Below are 21437 nucleotides of genomic sequence, written 5' to 3'. Positions count from 1 at the left end.
TTGGATGGCTTGTGATGGAGACAGAGGCTCTGTCTACAGACTAGATTGTGGAGTCAGGCATTGGTCCGCCAAATAGAGTTTTGACTCTGCAAGCACCAGCCATGTCCCAATCTAGTCCAAGGTTGCACAGGCTGAGGGACTGCAGCACAAGAAATGTCTGTGGCTCCTTATGTCTGCTAGTTAGCATGTTTCCCTTCTGTAACTAGTGCCTCTAATAATTGATTTCCCTGTGGGACAGTGGTCTGGTCAGATAGGAAAAGTTTCCTGCTCATACTGTGTCTGGGATTCAATGTTACAAGCCAGATGAATTCAATATTCAGTGTTTATTACTTCTTTAATAAATTCACCTGTCTTCCAGAGGGATAAACCTTAAGATCCCAACACTTCACCCCATCCCTGAGTTCAGGCTTTCTCCAGAGTCTAAGCTTGAGGATTCTGTCTTGGTTAGATCACTAATCAAGGCACTGACTTCACCCCTGGTGAGCCATAACCTTTTGATTCTAGAGAAAATTAGCACCCCCATCTTCAAAAGTGGGAGGACTTTGCTCCTTTAATATAAAGCCTTGGAGAGTGTAGTGCTTGGATTTATGAGAGTTTTGCCAAAGCAGTTAGGAGCTTCATACTTCAGCACCAATTGAGAGCTGCCAGTTAGTCCCTCATTAGAAAACTGTTATAAGAAGTGTATGGATTTTAGGACCATATAGGGACTGCATAACTTAATTTTTAGAAAACTTCATTCTATAAGGTGATACTATTCCAAACTCCATTCTCACTGCAGAAATGGGCTCATGGAAATTAGTGATCTTCACATTATAATCTTAACAAGGCAAGGGATTTTTCTGGAGTTTTCTCAGGTTGTTTCTGGTTCTCACACTCTGGTTCAGGGGTTCTCAGAGATGCCTTTGCCCTGTGTGATATTTGTTCATGTTGAAGGGATGTTGCTAAACATCTACAGTGCCCAGGACAACACCCAGCACAAAAAATGATCCTGCTACAAAAGGTCAACAGTGAGAAATGAGTAAACCTATTCTAGACCAGGACTTTCCCCTCATCACTGTTTTCATGCTGGTCACCCAGACACTAGTTCATATGCAGTTTCTGAACAACAGGTCTTGCCTGGTGAGTCAAGATGTTCCTGGATGGTGTTCCTTGTGCATTTTTGAGTAAGCAAGGCTGTGGTTGTATTTTAGAATCTTGCATGTAGTTTTACATTTTCTCCACTCCAAATTGTCTTCACCTGAGCCTTTAAATGAAAAGTGCAAGCATTCACTCCAGACATGTGATCAGTTATATATATATATATATATATATATATATATATATATATACCCATATATCACACCAAATAATTTACTTCTGAAAAGTCTGAAATGCTATTTTTCAAAGAAGATCTATGTGTGCATATATATACACACACACTCATTTATATCTGACTCTTTAAACCCCATGGACTGTAGCCTGGCAGACTCCTTTTTCCATGGAATTTTCCAGGCAAGAATACTAGAATGGGTAGCCATTCCCTTTTCCAGGGAATCTTCCTTAGTCAGAGATCAAACCTACATCTCCTGCATTGTCAGGCTGATCTTTACAACTGAGCCACCATGGAAGCCCCAAAGTCCTTGACTTTGTTTTATGGCTAAGCTATTATTACTTTGTCTTACTTAACTGCTTTCCTTTGATTCTGCATTTTAACACTTCTGTGATTGAATCTGCTCTTTGGATCTCAGGGAAGACCTAACGGTCTAAACTTCTCAACACACAAGGTGAAGGAGACACAGGAGGGTCTATCTCTGGGAAGACCTCACAAGGTCCTGCTCAGTTTCACAACAACTGACTGATAGAATAATAAAATTGAATTGAATTTAAGGTAATTGTAATAGTCTCATTCTGCTTGTTTGAAGCATCTGTTTTGATACAAGAATATAACTGTCATGACTACACTGCTATTCACCTTTATTTTATATAAAACATGAAATAAAAAATGAACCAGTGACTTCATTGGTATCCCTTTGAGGTGATGAGGAGTGGGTGGAGGAATATGTGTGTTTGCATAAAAGAATTCCAAGCTTTCCAAGGATTAATCCTTTAATTAGGAGGATGATATATAATGATTGATATTAATACCATTCATTCTCTACCCTTTAGTGGTTTGGAGAACATTCTGAGGAGTGGAAGAGATTTCATCTTGAGGAATGGAAGGAATCATATTTTCTGGAGGCAGTGGAAATTTCAAACAGACTCAAGACAATAATTTAATAAAAACCAAAACATACCTACAGACATTCAGCTCAATGAATACACCTTATAAATGAACACTAATAGCCCACATATTAAGGAGTACATGAGCTGCCTGAAACATGCATCTTTCTCACAGATTTAATATCTGTCTCACCACACTTAGGTTTAACCCGACTCCAGGGCCTGAGTGCTCAGTTCCTCTATCATGTCCTGCTCTTTGTGCACTGTGGACCTCACCTGCCAGGCTCCTCTGTCCATGGGGTTTTCCAGGTAAGAATATTGCAGTGTGTTGCATTTACTTCTCCAGAGGATCTTCCGGACCCAGGAATCAAAACCACATCTCATCTCCTGCATTCACAGGTAGGTTCTTTATAACTAGTATCACCTGGTATGTCCACTCTAAAGCCATACTATATCTATTTATTTCTTTATAGGTGACTTCAGAGTAGATTCCACTTAGAGATGTATTTTATTGCCAATGACTAATTGCTAATGACTGTGGTAGACCAAGTTGACACAAGGATGTACAGAAGACCAAAAGCCTAGAGAGAAAAATACCCTTGACTAGTGACAACAAGCAGTGTGTTAAGTTTGAATTACCAAAGAGAGCATTAAGGGAGTGATATGTAAAGAACAATTTTCACAAAAGTGAGAAACTGTGGTCTCAGATTTTCCTTCCAGGAAGTATTTTCCCAACTTATGGGAATGGTACATCTCATGACTATTTCTTTCAGTCAAACAAAATGAAAACTACTCAGTATGGTCTATTTTATTTTACAGGAAATAATTATTAAGAGATCCATGTAGACTCCTGAAATAAATGTGTGTATTTTCAAATATTTCACCTCCAAGATTGGAAATGTAATTGTGAGAGTAGGAAAATGAAAAAGGGAAAAAATCAAGGATATCAGAAATATCACAAAATACATTAATTGTATAATGTCAAAATCAAAATAGAAATGTCAAAGAAACTAGAAGAGGCAATGCTCTACTTCCACAATTTGATCAAGGACTGACAACATTGACCTGAGGCTTTGAGTTCTGCTATCATGGGCCCTAGGACAATAGGGCATTTTACAGTCACCTTATCAAAGAGTATTTTCAGACCCCTCTTTAAGTCTTTATTTCTCAGGCTGTAGATGAAGGGGTTCAGCATGGGTGTGACCACAGTGTACATCACTGAGGCTCTTGCACTTGAGTGTGAGCTGTGGGTAACAGCAGAGCTAAGGTACACTCCTAAACCCGTACAATAAAACAAGGAGACAACTGAGAGGTGAGATGCACAGGTGGAAAATGCTTTATACTTCCCCTGAGCTGATGACATTCCTTGTATGGAGGAAACTATCTTAGAGTAGGAGTAAATGATGCCAGTGAGGGGACCACCAGCCAACAGTAGAGCTACAGAATACATCACCATGTTATTGAGAAGGGTGTCAGAACAGGCAAGTTGGATCATCTGATTGAGTTCGCAGAAAAAGTGGGGGATATTTAAGACTGTGCAGAAAGCCAGATGCAACACCATTAAGTTTTCTAACAAGGAATGCAAGACACTGATGACCCAGGACACCAGCACCAACAGTCCACAGAGCTGCGGGTTCATGATGACTGTGTAGTGCAGGGGGTGACAGATGGCTACGAAGCGGTCATAGGCCATCACGGTCAGCAGTAAAATGTCTAGTACTACAAAGAGTGTGAAAAAATACACCTGGGTGATGCAGCCTTCAAATGTTATAACTTTGCTCTGAGTCTCAATATTCCATAGCATCTTTGGGATGGTGGTGGAGGTGAAGCAGATGTCTACAAAGGACAGGTTGGAGAGGAAGAAGTACATGGGGGTGTGGAGTTGGGAGTCTGAGCTGACGGCCAGGATGATGAGCAGGTTTCCAACCACAGTGATCAAGTACATGGTGAGGAAAAACCCAAATATGAGAGGCTGCAGTTCTGGTTCCTCTGAAAATCCCAGAAGATGAAATTCAGAAACCTTCGTTAGGTTTTTTGGTTCCATTTGGTGAAGGTGACTGCCAGGAAAGTGGCAAAGTAACATGACTAATTTTCTCACAAATGGGCAGTACTCACATGAATTGCTGTCTTTTATATTTTGCCATCCTAAAATGTTTTAAGAAAGCAAGGGTTTTAGAAATTATCAGTTGTACTTATGCTCACTGATTTATAAAATGACTTTCCCAGTGGCTCAGATGGTAAAGCGTCTGCCTATAATGTGGGAGACCTGGGTTCAATCCCTGGGTCAGGAAGATCTCCTGGAGAAGGAAATGGCAACCCTCTTCAGTATTCTTGCCTTTAAAATCCTATGGACAGGGGAGCCTGGTGGGCTGCAGTCCATGGGGTCACAAAGAGTCGGACATGATGGAGTGACTTCACTTTCACTATTAAGATATTAATTTCAAAATTTTGTTCATAGATTTTGTGCACTTTGGGGGACCACTTGAGTCATCTCTCACTAGCAAACTTGGGTAGTTATCAGTGCTTTCACCAAGATGATATATGCATTTGAGTTTTAATGAAAAATTCTTTCATGCATCTTAAAAATATAAATTGAATAGTGACAAAGTCTCAATATTGTCATTGTAGGGAATACAGGGTGCTGAAATCAAAAGCTCCTAAGATCCCATTTTGGTGACAGAATATAAGCCAACAAAAATTATATAGCCTGTCCGATGGTGGCAAGTGGTATGAAGGAAAAAAAAAAAAAGAGGTATGATGTAGAAAGTCAAAAGGGAGTATGGTTTTTCATGTATATTTAGGTAAGGCCTGTGAACAAGGTGATATTTGAACAGAGACCTTAAGGATGACAGAACTAGGGCCATGAGCATACCTGGGGCAGTGCATCTTGGCAAGGCAGCAGCTAATTTGAAGGTCCTGAGGAAGGTGCTTGTTTAAGATGCTCCAGTCGAGAAAAGGAAGCCAGTCTGGTGAGGGACATGAGCAGCAGGGAGAGTAAGGAGAGATGGTGTCAGAGGATGTTGAAGAGCAAGGCGGTCTCCTTCCTGCTGCTGAAAATTCAAGTCACAAGGGGTTCTTCATTCATGTTTTTTACCTTCTTCACTTTGTGAAATTCAATATTAATAAAGCCATATGGGAGATAATTGATGGAAAATCCAAAAGTAATTTCTAAAGACAAGGCTATGATAGTTATAACTTATATCACTAACTTAATTTTTTATAACAAAAGACATTGAAGGAGATAATATGACAGCAAGTTGTTATAATATGAAATGGAAGCACTGTCTGAGTTAGAATTTCCTTTTACTTAGAAACAAATGGATTCCAATATGCATGCGGAAGATAAGGGTGACATTTATTCAAATTTAAAGAAGAGAAGTTTTCAAATGGAGGCAGAGCATAATGCAACTTTTAGAATAGACTTAGAATGAAAGGGCCATGAGGAGTAAGAGATGTGGAAGTTGTTCAAAATATGCAAAAATGCGATGTATTTGCACCACATATGAAGAAGAACATTCCTTTTCATTTTTGTTTAAGGCAAGTATTTGTAAGTGAAGAATATTTGAGTGATGGCTCAATTCCTTCAGTTAAGAAAAATACTGGAGAGAGCATAAGATGACTGACACAGATTTTACCACACAAAATTTTAAATTCTCAGAAATTCTGCACAAATAATCGTATACATTATGACATATCTAAGGGCAAGCAGCAATCTTGATAATAAAAATTCAATCCCTAATTTGAAAGCATATAATAATTTTAAAAAGGAGCAAAAATATTATGAATTTCCTAAATGAAAGCAAAGAACTTGACTGGTCAGCTTTTAAAGCTAGCAGTAATGGGTTAATGATTCTACCAAATCAAACCAGTCAATCCTGAAAGAAATCAGTCCTGAATATTCATTGGAAGGACTGATGCTGAAGCCGGAGCTCCACTACTTTGGCCACCTGATGTGAAGAGCTGACTCACTGGAAAAGACCCCTATGCTGGGAAAGATTGAAGGCAAGAGAAGGGAACGACAGAGGATGAGATGGTTGGATGGCGTCACTGACTTGATGGACATGAGTTTGAGCAAGCTCTGGGAGTTGGTGGTGGACAGGGAAGCCTGGCGTGCTGCAGTCCATGTGGCCACAAAGAATCACACACTACTGAGAAACTGAACTGAACTGAATGATTCAATACATATATTTAATATTATACATAAAGAAATAATTGCAGGGTAAGCTCTTTGGCATACAATTTTGATATATATTTTTTATTTTAATATTAAGAGAGTGGAGACACTGAAATGTATGCCCCATCAAGGGCTGTTGCAGGGGAAAAGTCTGCCAGCATTCTAGATCTGGATCTTATTCATCATAGTTAAATACGCTTCTGCTAGAAAAACAAGCTACATAACTGTACATCGCTCCACAGCTAATACCCTAAAACTCTACTTCAGTTAATGACGGACATACTTGGACTTAGGTTCTACTTTGACTGAAAGCACTTTGTTCATCCCACTCCCTCTTCTAACTGGGCTTCTATGCCCATCATTTAATGGTCAACATTGACCCTTGCATCGTCAAGCTCAGTGCTCACTTCTTTTTTCAGTATCATGAAATAATATATTAATTTATCAGTCAAGAAGACAAACAAACTCAGTGTTCATGGCTCTGGTTTAGTCTGCATTGGTTCTCATATGAACTGAGGTGAATATTCTTGGCTGCCATTCCCTTTGACCCTATCTTGCAGTATTTACTGGGTTCCTGGACTCACCAGGGGGGAGTTTCTGAGAGGAAAGTCTCTTCATAGATATCCCAACTCCTCTTGGATGATTGATGATGGAGATAGAAACTCTGTCTACAGATAAGACAGTGGGATGGAGTCAAGCACTGGTCCCCCAGCTAGAGTTTTGACTCTGCAAGCATCAACCATGCCCCAATCTAGTCCAAGGTTGCACAGGCAGAGGGACTGCAGCACAGGAAATATTTATGGCTCTTTATGTCTGCTCATTAGCATGATTCCCTTTTGTGACTACCACCTCTAATAACTGATTTCCCTGAGGGACACTGGTCTGGTCAGAGAGGAAAAGTTTCCTGCTCATATTCTGTGTTTAGGATACAGAGTATATAGCTTTACAATTTATGCACACCAAATTGTCTTCACCTGAACTTTTGAATGAAAGTGTATGCATTCATTCCAGATGTGTGATCAATTTTAATTTTTTTAAATGCAAGGACTCATGAATCACACCAAATAATATACATCTGAAAAAGTTTGAATTGGTATTTTCAAAGAAAATTGGTATTCTCAAATACTTAAAATCAATTTTTTTAATTTTAAAATCAAGACAAACAGACCACCAGCCCAGGTGGGATGCATGAGTCAAGTGCTTGGGCCTGGTGGGCTGGGAAGACCCAGAGGAATCGGGTGGAGAGGGAGGTAGGATGGGGGACTGGGATGGGGAATACGTGTAACTCTATGGCTGATTCATATCAATGTATGACAAAACCCACTGAAAAATAAAAAATATAAAAAAAAATAAAATCAAGACAAATTAAAAAGTATTAATAAATTAAAAGATATTATTGTTGTTTCATTGTTAAGCTGTTTCTGACTTTTTACAATCCCATGGACTGTAGCCTGCCAGATTCCTCTGTTCAGGGGATTTCCCAGGCAAGAATACTGGAGTGGGTTACTTCTATATTGTAAATTAATTGTCCATTTATACTCATAATCTTGATAGGAATGTAAATTGGCACAGCTACCATGTGAAAGTGTAGGGAAACTGCTCAAAAAATTAAGCATAAAATTATCTTGTAATCCAGCTATCCCAATTTGAGTATTTATCATAAAAATACAAAAACACAAATGTGAAAAGATATATGCAACACTAAGTCCATCACAACATTATTTCCAACAGCCAAATATGGAAAAAACCTAAGTGGTCATCAATGAATGAATGGATAAAGAAGAAGGCATATATGTATGTAAGATGTAATGCTATACAGCTATACAAAAATGTTGAAATCTTGGAGGGGGAGACTAATATAGCAGAGTAAGAGGATGGGGAGCCCACCTTGCCCAAAGACACATCAAAAGTAATCTACACGTGACAAATACACACAACTGGGTTTAAAATAGATAACTATCAAGGACCTACTGTACAGCAGAGGGAACTTTATTCAATACTCTTCAATGGCTTACCTGGGAAAAGAAGCTAAACAGAGGGGATAGCTCTACATGTATTACAGATTCACTACTCTGTACCCCTGAAACTAACCCGGCAATGTAAATAAGTTATACCACAGTAAAATGTTTAAAACATAGTTGCAGAAATAAAAACATGTGATAAAGTTCAACATCCATTCATGATATAACAATCCTCATCAAAGTGGGTATAGAGGGCACTTATCTCAACAAAATAATGGCACTTATGACATAAACACAACCAACCTCACATTCTACAGTGAAAAGTTGAAAGCACTTCCTATACATTTAGGAACAAGACAAGGACGTCTACTCTCTCTACTTCCAATATTCACTCTGAATACTTCAAAATATTTACAACATTTCCCACAGAAATAGAATTAATATTCCTAAAATTCAGGACTTCCCTGGTGGGGCAGATGGTATAGAATCAGCCTGCAATTGTGACTGCAGGCTGGTGTTGCAGATTCATCAACCCCTGGGTCAGCAAGATCGTCTGGGGAAGGGAATGGCTGCCCACTCCAGTGTTCATGTCTTGGGAATCCAATGAATAGAGGAGCCCTGGCAGGCTACAGTACATGGGGTCGCAAAGAGATGGACACAACTGAGGAACTGACACACATGCACGCCTAAAATTCATAAGGAACTACAAAAGAACCTGAATAGCCAAAACAATTGCAAAACAAAATCAAACAACCAACCAAACAACCGCCCTCCCATGATAACAAATCTGGGCTTATCATTCTCCTAAACCTCAGACTATACTGCAAAGCTACAGTCATCAAAATGGCATGGTACAGGCACAAACAATCAATGGAGCAGCATAGAGAGCCAAGAAGTAAACCACACGCTTCTGGCCAATTAACCCAGAAAAAAAAGGTAAGAACAATAATGAGAAACAAAAAGAGTCTTTCAGCAAGGGTGCTAGTAAAACTGGACGGCTATGTACAGAGAATTAGATTAAAATATTTCTCACACCATATGCAAAAATAAACACAGGACGATTAAAGACTTAAACGTAAGACTGGAAACCATTAAAATCATAAAAGATAACTAGGTAGAACAGTCTTTGAGCTAAATAATAGCAATGTTTTTTGGATCAGTCTCCTAAAGCAAAGAAAATAAAAGCAAAAAATATACATATGTGATCTAATTAGACTTGAAAGCTTTTGCAAAGCACAGAAAGCCATTGAGAGTTTAGTGATATAACAATCAAAATAAACAAATGTGAAGGCAATTGTAAAAGTCTGCTACTTCTTATTTTGGGCATTTGCACCAATATTTGAGACAGCATTCATGCTCATTCTATTTTTCAAGTAACTTCAAAAACAGTATTAAAATGTGATCCTATTGAGGTTACTTTCCAGGAAACCAGGGGAAATTGCAATAAAATAAATACTTGTGGAGAAAAATAGGTAAGCCTTAATTACAGACTGGGCAAGAATTCAACCTCTCTTGTCAGTTGCCCTTTGATGATAAGAATGGAAGAGATCTCTGATTATAATGAGGATTTATAATGGATGATATTCAAATGCACATTCATTGATTCTTTTATTATTATGACTAACTTTAGAAAAGAGTGAGATATTTTATTTAGAGCTATGGAAAGATGCATGAGTGGGAAGTACTATAAATTTTCAAAGAGAAACAGGAGTATAATACAGCACATCTCCTAGATATAAACGAGTTCCTTTCCAAGAGTGTATTCTTCATTCCAATTTGTTAATAAGTCCAAAAATGTTGGCCTAGGTACCCAGCTAGCACAATCAGTTACATAGTACTATAATCAGTTTCCCTGGAGAAGTGGCAACCCATTCCAGTATTCTTGCCTGGGAAATCCCATGGAGAGGAGAACCTGGTAGGCTACAGTCAACTGGGTCACCAGAGTCAAACATGACTGAGCAACCAAAACACAGCCATCACTGTAACGGGTTAATACTACTTTTCACACATATAACACATAAAAAAACAGGTGCAAAACATAAAGAAAACCTTCTCAATATTACTGTACAGTGCCTTGGAAAATACAGTGGTAGAGTACAGCAGATGGCATATAGGGGTTGGCGTTGAGTGAATAGACAGAATTATTGACTGGAGGAGGGAGAGGAGATGGGAGGGCAGAGATGAAGGATCGTTAGCAGTAGGAGATGGAAGCTGAAATTTCACTCATGTCTGATGCTGATGGCACAGGTTCTGGCTCCTTGCTGGATTCATTTCATCTACCCTCTTGGAAAAACTTCCCAGTAGCTCCCGGGTTACTCTGGTAGCTCAGTTGGTAAACAATCCACCTGCAATGCAAGAGGCCCTGGTTCGATTCCTGGGCCAGGAAGTTCCCCAGGAGACAGGATAGGCTACCCATTCCAGTATTCTCTGCCTTACCTGGTGGCTGAGATGGTAAAAAAAAAAAAAAAAATCCACCTGCAATGCAGGTGAACTGGGTTTGATCCCTGGGTTGGGAAGATGCCCTGGAGGAGGGCATGGCGACCCATTCCAGTATTCTTGCCTGGAGAATTCCATGGACAGAGGAGCCTAGTGACTACAGTCCATGCGGTCACAAAGAGTTGGACACAGCTGCATGATTAAGCACTTGAAAATACAATCTGCTGATGTCTTGATGTAGCTTTTTCTCCAATCAAAGATGACACAGCAGCACTGGATTGCATTCTGAACAGCTGCTACAGCCTTCATGTACCATTCTGCAATCCTAGGTCCCATGCCTCAAAAACTCATTTATTCTTCTTGTTCAGTTGCTCAGTCATGTCCAACTCTGTGAGACCCCACGGATGGCAACACACCAGACTTTCCCATCCATCACCATCTCCCAGTTTGCTCAGACTCCTGTCTATTGAGTCAGTGATGCCATCCAACCATCTCATATTCTGTCGCCCCTTCTCCTGCCCTCAGTCTTTCCCAGCATCAGGATCTTTTCCAATGAGTTGACTCTTCTCATGAAGTGTCCTCTCAGATAAAGAAATTCCCTGACTATTTCCTGTGTCCTGGATCTCTCCTGTTCTTCAGTTATATCTTCTTCCTCTTGTCTCTATTATTAGTTTTGCTGGCCCTCCAATTCCTTCCTTTTACCTCACTCCACTATCTCAGATATTTTTGTTTCCATCATTATTACTCGGAACTTTTTAGCTGTACCAGCAATATCACCACTGTTTTTATGCTTGCTTCTGGACATCCTGGGCTTGAAATAAAGGTAGAGTACTACTGTACCCTATATAATACTCTACACACACACACACACACACACACACACAATATGTCACCTAAAAGGTCTTTTGGTCAAAAATAGCATGTGTGAATATATATATATATATATATATATATACACACACACATTTATACATGTATCTATATATAGAGAGACACTCACAAGTTGACACTTAAACAAGAGAGTTAAGGGTTCTAACTTTTCACAGTCAGAAATCCTCCTTTAACCTGACAGTTATTTTTCTATATCACTGATACAACCAACTGTAATAAATATAATATAAATCCTCCTGGTTGTTAAGTGTATCTTTAAATGATTAATGCAACTCACAACTATTAATTCAGGGAAATAGGAGAAAAAATGGTTTTGAATGGCATGTGTCATTTAAGAAGTAATTATTTTTAATAAATCTATGATGCCCCATCAAATAAGAGAATCTCCAAATGTTTTGACCCAAAGGTAGGAAAATTTTGAAGTAGGAAAAAATAAAAACTACCTATAGATAAGAAAAGAAAAAAACCTTAATAAGGAGAGTTCCTAAAATTGCATAAAGATGCTGAGTTCAAAGATGAAAAGACAAATGCAAATCCCAGGAAACAAATAGGAGAAAATTTTATTCCACAATGATCAAAAAATCATAGTTTCTGGTTCCAAGGCTTTGAGTTATGCAATCCAGGGGACTAGGGTATTTGGTCTTTTAAACTTGGCATAAAGTAGAATCTCTTCATAGCCCCTTTTATATCTTGATTTCTCAGACTGTAGATGAAGGGGTTCAGCAGGGGTGTGACCACAGAGTACATCACCAAGGCAATGATACTTGAATGTGAAGTGTGGGTAGCAGCTGAGCTAAGGTAAACTCCTAAGGCTGTAAAATAAAATAGGGAGACAACCAAGAGGTGGGACACGCAGGTAGAAAATGCTTTATACCTCTCCTGAGATGATGAGATTTTACATATGCAGGAAACTATTTTAGAGTAAGTATAAAGGATACCAGCAAAATGACCAACACCCATCAGGACAGCTGCAAAATACATCACTATGTTATTAAGAATGTTGTCAGAACTGGTAAGTTGTACCACCTGACTGAGTTCACAGAAAAGTGGGGGATTTGTATTTCTGGACAGAAGGACAATCGCAGCACCATTAAGCCGTGTAGCAAGGAATGCAAGGCAATCAGCACCCAGGATATCAGAACCAGCAGTCCACAGAGCTGGGGGCTCATGATGACCGTGTAGTGCAGGGGGTGGCAGATGGCCACATACCGATCATAGGCCATCACACTCAGGAGAATGTCATCTAAATCTGCAAAGAGAATGTAAAAATATATCTGGGTGATGCAGCCTTCATAGGTGATACCTTGGCTCTGTGTCTGGATATTCCACAGCATCTTTGGGATGGTTGTGGAGGTGAAACAGATGTCTACAAAGGACAGGTTGGAGAGGAAGAAGTACATGGGGGTGTGGAGGTGGGAGTCTGAGCTGACAGCCAAGATGATGAGCAGGTTTCCAAACACAGTGATCAGGTACATGGAGAGAAAAAGCCCAAATATGAGGGGCTGTAGTTCTGCTTCCTTTGAAAGTCCCAGAAGAAGAAACTGTGAAATTTGTGTATTGTTACTTGGTTCCATGGTGTGGAGGTGACTACCAGGAAAAAGGAAAATAATGACAATTATTACACCTACTAATTAACATAACTGAAATACTGTAATTTCTTTTTAGCCCTCAAAAAGTTGATGTTGATATTTTATTTGCAGATAAGTTCTCTTTTAGAGTATGTGTGTATGTTGAACCCCTAGAGTTGTGTCCAACTCTGTGCGACCCCAAGGACCGGAGCACACCAGCCTCCACTGTGCATGGGATTTCCCAAGAAAATATTCTGGTGTGTGTTGCCATGCCTTCCTCCAGCAGTTATTTCCAGCACGGGGTTTGATCCTGCATCTCTTGAATGGGTACTGCATTGCAGGCAGATTCTAAACCACTGAGTCACTGTGGAAGCTCCTTGAAGCTATACCTCATTTTATTTCTGACTAGGAATTTTTGACCCATTTTCATCACATTTGCTAAGAGGTCATATATTCTAGAGTTTTAATGTGATATTCCTTCATTCTTTTGAGAAATACATATTTAGTGCTAACCATGTTCCAAGATACTTTGGCCACCTCATGCAAAGCGTTGACTCCTTGGAAAATACCCTGATGCTGGGATGGATTGGGGGCAGGGGGAGAAGGGGAGGACAGAGGATGAGATGGCTGGATGGCATCACCGACTCAATGGAGAAGAGCTTGGGTAAACTCCGGTAGTTGGTGATGGACAGGGAGGCCTGGTGTGCTATGATTCATGGAGTCCCAAGGAGTCGGACATGACTGAGTGACTGAGCTGAACTGATATTCCAAGAACATGGAGACAAGAAGTAGAAAATGCTGATAAGTAAACCTCTAGCAATCCAAGGATGTGGAATGAGGTTATGTGCATAAATATGATAGAATATGTCAGAATGAGATAGATGCTATGACAAAACAAAGCCAGGTATAAAAGAAAGAGGTAGGAGGTGTTATTTTGTCCTGAGTGTTCAGGAAGTCCAGCAAACTAGGTGATGTTTGAAAAGATTCTTAATGAAAAAGAGACAAGGAGACAGTGTGACATCAGAATTGTGTGCCTGGAAGAGGGAGCTGCCACTGCTAAGGACCTGAAGAAGATGCTTGTTCCACATGTTCGAGTGCAAACAAGGAAACCAGTGGGTCAGAGGGAAAAGCAGGAGGGGGAGTAACTAAAGATGGTGTCAGGGATACTGAGGGTCAAGGTGGCCTTCCTGCTACAGCTGAACCTTCAGTCCACAGAGAATCCCTCCTTCCATGAGGTTCCTAACACATTATCAATTTAGCTATAAAACCATCCTAGGAATTATATCACATTCGCTTATTGATTCTATCTGTTGCTGTGATCTGTGTATATAAGTCATGTAGCATATGGGTCCTGGTGCCTCTGCTGTAAGAACTGTCCTCCCTTTCAAAACAAAAGCACACACACACACATACACTCACACACACAGCACACAGAGTGCACACACACACATACACACACAGCACACACACACACAGCACACACACACACAGAGCACATACACACATACACACACATAGCACACACATACACACACAGCACACACACACACAAACACAGACACACACATACACAGCGCACACACATACACATAAACACACACATCACACACACACACACACATACATATACACAGCACACAGCACACACACATACACACACACAGCACACACACAACAACACACATACACACACATACACACACAGCATGCACACACAGCACACACATACACAGCACACACAGCATGCACACACACAGCACACACACATACACACACAGCACACACACACAGCACACACACACACATGTTCTGTGTTGTGTCTCCATTATACACTGGTCACCCAGATTCACCCTATTTAGGCTGTGAGTGGTTACAGCTCAGTTGGTCAGGTCAAATAAATATTCTCCAAAGGAATATATAATTTTTACCATGAAATTCCAGTTTATAAACTTCTCATGGAACAATTAATGTGGGGTTCATTTTTGGTATAGCCAATGTCTGCTTGGTATTTTGAGAATAATTAGAAGGATGAGAGTGAAAGAAACAGGGAGAAATGAGATGGATATATGGACCTGAAGGGGAAACTCTATCCAATATACTCAATGACTATGAGACAATGCAATAAAGAAAGATTTCCTTGCTTCATCAATATTCCAACTCCAGCAGCTTCTCCTTGATTTGGAAAAATAATACAGAAAAATATCTTTCATCTAAAAACATACAAAAATGATATACTTATGACATGGAACATCTTACAGTTTGAATATCTCAAGAGGAAAAGAGAAAAATGGAATATAAGCTACCAATTCAATATCAGAAATAGACAAAATACAACAGAAGTTGCATATGTCTTATGTGAAACATATAAAGCAGTGAGAAGTTTTTCTTTTCTTAAGGACTTCCCCTATTTGTTTCCCCTTGTTCATAAAAAAGGTCCGTATACTAGTTTTCTACTTTTACTGGAAGCATTTTATGCCTCCTATTCCTTCTAAAAGGGTTATTTTGGTGGTTCAGAAAGTAAAGAATCTGCTTGTCGATGCAGGACACATAGGTTCAATCCCCGAGTCAAGAAGATCCCCTGGAGAAGGAAATGGCAACTCACTCCAGCATTCTTGCCTGAAACCCTAGGGACAGAGGAGCTGGGTGGGTTAAAGGCCATGGGGTCACAAGAATTGGAGCAACTTTGCAACTAAACCACTAACATCATTCCTTCTGAGCTTTCACTGTTACAATTTAATTGTCAAGATTGACACTTGCACTTTCAAATGCAATGTTCACTTTATTTTTAGACCGTAAATAAGTACATTAATATTAGGGAAACCAGAAAACAACCACAATGACCTCTGGCCTCTGGGCTATGCAAGATTGGCCCTCAGTGACCTCAGGTACACATTCCAGGCTTCTATCATCACTGACTCTCTCCTGCAGGGTCTGTGGAGCTGTCAGACTCACCTGCCTGCAGATTGAGAGAGAAGGCTTTCCCTGTAGAAGTCAAAATTCCTCCTAAATGATTACTGATGCAGACAGAATTTTTTTCCCCAAACAAGAAAACAGGAGCAGATAAAAATGAAGCATTGGTTCCCAGACAGATGTAGAACTTCCAAAGCAAGAACCAGGTCCTCCCCAACCAAAGTGGCAGAGGCTGAGGGACTGCAGCAGAGGAGATATTTGGAGCTTCCTCTGTCAGCTCATTAGGCATGTTTCCTCTGGTTACTCCAATCTGTAACTACATGATTTCCCTTGGGGACACTTTTCTGGACAGAATGGATTTTTTCACCTGCTGATTCTCTGTTCCTAAGACACCGCATATAAGTTAGGTGAATTCATTTTTTATTACTCCTTCCTCTTAATTCTCTTGCTTCCAAAGCCCTAAGGTTCCCAACATGTCATCATATCCCTGAGTACAAGATTTTCTTTAAATTGTAACATTCAGGATTTGTCTTGACTAGGTCCCTTGGGTTTTTAATGCTTTGACTTGGGGCAGGGACGGAACCACTGAAATCTCTAAAAATTACTATTCTCCTCTTCAAAACAGGGGATAACTTTGCTACTTTAGAATAAAACCATGGCTAATATACTCCTTGGATGCATGCTAGTTTCTCCAAGTCAATTAGAAATTTCTCAGTTATATCAGAAGTTGAGAGCTATCCTTTAATCCTTCATTACTAACGCTTATACTTATGAGAGACATTTATATGCTGATATGCCATAAACTATCTTAGCGTATTAGTGTGTGTGTGTGTGTGTGTGTGTGTGTGTGTGTGTGTGTGTGTGTGTGTGTGCTCAGCCACATCTGAGTCTTTGTGACCCCATGGAATGTAGCCTGCCAGTCTCCTCCATCCATGGAATTTTTCAGGCAAGAATACTGGAGTGGGATGCCATTTCCTTCTGGCCTCTATACAAAGAGGAAGCCATGTCTCATACCTGACTCAAGTCCAAGGCCTCCAAACCTCTTAGCAAGATGACTGCAATCAGTTTAACCCCAAAGAAAGGCCTGAGTTGTGATAACATCAGATCTAGCTCTTCCAGTAAAGTCACTGGGCACACATCAACTGTATATAACTCTTCCCACAAAAAGATACAACTCTAAGACAGCAAGAGTTAACTGTGGCACATAATTTCAGAAGACAGACAAAGATAAATAAAATGAAAATACAGAGGAATTTGTCCCAACTTAAATAAAAAAGATATCATACCTAAAAAACAGCCAATGAAAGAGAAACAAACAGTTCACCAGATTTGAATCAATGCATTTGTAAAGATATAAAACTCAATTTTCTCAACCTAAAATGATTCAAGAAATCTTCCAAAAGAAGTTTTATTTCCAGTATTCACCCTGTGCATTTTGTTAATAATGGAAGATCATAAAATATTTAATTTTTTGTAAAAAGGACTCTTGAATCTGTTATAATTTTAATAGGGAACTATAAAATAAAAACTAGTTTGAACTCAACATTCCATTAAATGAAATGAACAACTAGAAGTAATTAATAATATACCAGGTGATACAGAAGAATGCATAATCTAACTGAATTATATATAGAATCATGGAAATGATTCAGTCAGAAAAGAAAAAAACAGATTATAAAAGGGAATAATTTGAGGGATGTTTGAATGCATTAAGAACACCAACACTGGCATAACTGCAGTGTCCAGGAAGGAAAAGGCAGAAGGAAAGGTCATCAGAACTTATCTGATAAACTTATGTCTGAAAAGTTCCCAAACCTGAGTAAAACAGCAAATTCAGGTACCAGAAGCAAAAAGAGTCCCCCAAAATGACAGCAACAAAACCTACACCAAGATACAGCAATTAAAGCCACAAAGTTAAAGATATGGTTTTCTAAAGCCAGCAAAAATATAGCAGTGTCATATAAGATGGAAGCACACAGGTCTATCAGCTGATTTCTCTTTTTTTTTTTTTTTTTTTTTGCAGAAACTTTGTGCGATATAATGGGGAGGCATGATATATTTAAAGTGTTGAGAGGGAAAAACGTGCAAACTAGGGCTTTCCACCCAGAAAGACTAACATCGAGAATTGAAGGAGAGATAAGGAACTTTTCAGACAATCTAAGACTAATAGAATTTGTCCATTCTAAACGTACTCTACACAGAACATTATAGGACCTTCTCTAAGAAGGAAGGAAGAAAGGCATAGTAAGTGGGAAGAAACTGTAAGAAGAGGAAACCCTGTGAGTAAAGGCAGACATGGAGAGAGGCTGAGGGTCAGATCACTGAGCTGGTGTGAGGACTCAATAGACCAAAAAGTCCTAAAATCAAGTATAGCTGCAATAAGAATGAAAGGGATAACTAAGGAGGTATCAAATGTGACTTCAGAGACATAAAATATAGGGCAGGGAGTGAAAATGTAGTGTGATCAGTATGTGTATGAACTTAAAAGACAACTTGTTTTTATAAGCAGACAGCATTGTAGGCCATCATATGAAGACACTTTCTTTATCATACATCAAAAATCTACACAAGATACAACCTAGAGAGAAAGGAACACAAGCATATCACTAAATAAATCATCAAATCATAAGAAAAGAACCACACACAAAAAAGAAAAACAAAGAATGACACTAACAGAAAACAAGTTAACAAATTGGCAATAAGCAATACCTATGAAAAATCTCTTAAACTGCCAATAAATTAAATGATCTCCTAAGAGACAACTTAAGATTAAATATTGAAACCACTAAGATCATAGCATCTGGCCCCATTACTGCATGGTAAATAGAAGGGGATAAGGTGGAAGCAGTGACAGATTTCCTCTTCTTGCGCTCCAAATCACTGTGGACGATGAGTGCAGCCATAGAATCAGAATATGACTGCTTCTTGGCAGGAAACCGAAAACAAATCCAGACAGTGTGTTGAAAATCAGAGACATTACTCTGCCAACAAAGGTCCACATAGTCAAGGCTATGGTCTTCCCAGTGGCCACATGTGGCTGTTAGAACTGGGCCATAAAGAAGGCAGAAGGTGGAATAATTAATGCCTTTGAAATATGTTGCTTGAGACGACTCCTGATAGTCCCTTGAACAGCAAGGAGATCAAACTAGTCAGTCTTTTTTTTTTTTTTTTTTGCATTTATTTTGATTAGTTGGAGGCTAATTACTTTACAATATTGTAGTGGCTTTTGCCACATTGACATGAATCAGCCATAGATTTACATGTATTCCCTATCCCGATCCCCCCTCCCACCTCCCTCTCCACCCGATCCCTCTGGGTCTTCCCAGTGCACCAGCCCCGAGCACTTGTCTTAAGGGAGATCAACCCTGAATGTTCGCTGAAAGGACTGATGCTGAAGCTGAAGTTCCATCATTTTGGTCACCTGATGCAAACAGATGACTCATTGGAAAAGCTCCCTGCTGCTGGGAAAGATCAAGGACAGAAGGAGAAGAGGGCATCAGAGGATGAGATGGCTGGTTGGCATCACTCGTGCAATGAACATGAACTTCGGCAAACTCTGGGAGATGGGGAGGGACAGGCAGGCCAGCCATGCTGCAATCCGTGGGGTCACAAAGAGGTGGGCACAACTGTGTGACTGACCAACAACAGACTAAACGCTCTGATGAAAAGACAAAACTCCTGATAAAGTCTCCATGATTCTATGATACTCCATCAAAGAAATGGATTTCCAAACAATTTTGAAACAAAGATAGGAAAATGGTGGGTAGGAAAAAATAAAAACTACCCATATATAAGACTGAGAATAACACGTAAAAAGAGAGTTCCTAAAATTCTATAAAGATACTGAATTCAAAGAAGGAAAGAAAAGTGGAAATCCCAGAAGATAAGGGCAAGGAGCAAAATTTCTTTCACAATTATCAAAGAACAATTTCTGGTTTTGATACTTTGAGTTATGCAATCCAGAGCACTAGTATAATTGGTCTTTTATAATTGACATCAAATACAATCTCTTTAGACCCTGTTTCATATCTTGGTTTCTCAGACTGTAGATGAAAGGGTTCAGCATGGGTGTGACCACAGTGTACATGACCGAGGCAATTATACTTGAATGTGAGGTGTAGGTAGTCCCAGAGCTAAGGTACACTCCTAAGACTGCAAAATAAAATAAGAAGACAACTGAGAGGTGGGACACACAGGTGGAAAATGTTTTATATTTCCCCTGAGCTGATGAGATTTTATATATGCAGGAAACTATTTTAGAATATGAGTAAAGGATACCAGCAAAAGGACCACCACCCATCAGGACAGTTGCAAAATACATCACTATGTTATTAAGAAAGTTATCAGACCTGGCAAGTTGTACCAGCTGACTGAGCTCACAGAAAAAGTGGGGGATATGCACAAGTGGACAGAAGGACAATCGCAGCACCATTAAGCTGTGTAGCAAGGAATTCAAGGCAACAAGCACCCAGGATATCAGAACCAGCAGTCCACAGAGCTGGGGGCTCATGATGACCGTGTAGTGCAGGGGGTGGCAGATGGCCACATACCGATCATAGGCCATCACACTCAGGAGAATGTCATCTAATCCTCCAAACAGTATGTAAAAATACATCTGGGTGATGCAGCCTTCATAGGTGATACCTTTGTTATTGTTCTGGATGTTCCACAGCATCTTTGGGATGGTGGTGGAGGTGAAGCAGATGTCTACAAAGGACAGGTTGGAGAGGAAGAAGTACATGGGGGTGTGGAGGTGGGAGTCTGAGCTGATGGCCAGGATGATGAGCAGGTTTCCAAACACAGTGATTAGGTACATGGAGAGGAAGAGCCCAAATATGAGTGGCTGCAATTCTTCTTCTGAAAGTCCCAGAAGAATAAATTCTGAAATTCGTGTATTATTCCCTGATTCCATGGGGTGGAGGTGACTATCAGGAAAAAGGAAAATAATATGACTCGTTTACACACAAACTAGCATAATTCACATAGCTGAAATTCTGCAGTTTCTATATAGCATATAGCCCTCAAGTAATTGATCTTAATACCTTACTTACTGAAATGTTCTCTTCCAAAGTATACTCCATTTCATCTCTGACAAAGACTTTTTGTCCCATTCTCATCACATTGGCAAAGAGCTCATCTGTTCTAGAGTTCTAATGAGGTATTTCTTCATTTATTTGAGAAATACATATTTAGGGCTGCCCTAGTAGAAAGTGCTGAAAAGTAATCCTCTCCCAGTCTAAAGATGGTGAATGAGGATATTCAAATAAAATATGATAGAATATGTCAGAATGTCACACA

General features: G+C 39.6%; 1 protein-coding gene across 1 annotated transcript; it reads right to left on the bottom strand.

Moving 5' to 3' along the window:
• Positions 1 to 12644: 12644 nt before the first annotated feature.
• On the bottom strand, positions 12645 to 21051 carry LOC136155980 (olfactory receptor 7A17-like). The gene is made up of 2 exons (XM_065918266.1): positions 20558 to 21051; positions 12645 to 13248 (listed from the first exon to the last, which is right to left on the bottom strand). Exons 1-2 carry the CDS (start codon positions 21049 to 21051, stop codon positions 12645 to 12647), a joined length of 1098 nt encoding a protein of 365 aa, XP_065774338.1.
• Positions 21052 to 21437: the final 386 nt, after the last annotated feature.

The sequence above is a fragment of the Muntiacus reevesi genome, chromosome 1, assembly GCF_963930625.1.
Source record: "Muntiacus reevesi chromosome 1, mMunRee1.1, whole genome shotgun sequence".
NCBI classification, from domain to species: Eukaryota; Metazoa; Chordata; class Mammalia; order Artiodactyla; family Cervidae; genus Muntiacus; species Muntiacus reevesi.
Note: the sequence above shows the minus strand (reverse complement) of the source record. Positions and strands in the feature narration are given on the sequence as shown.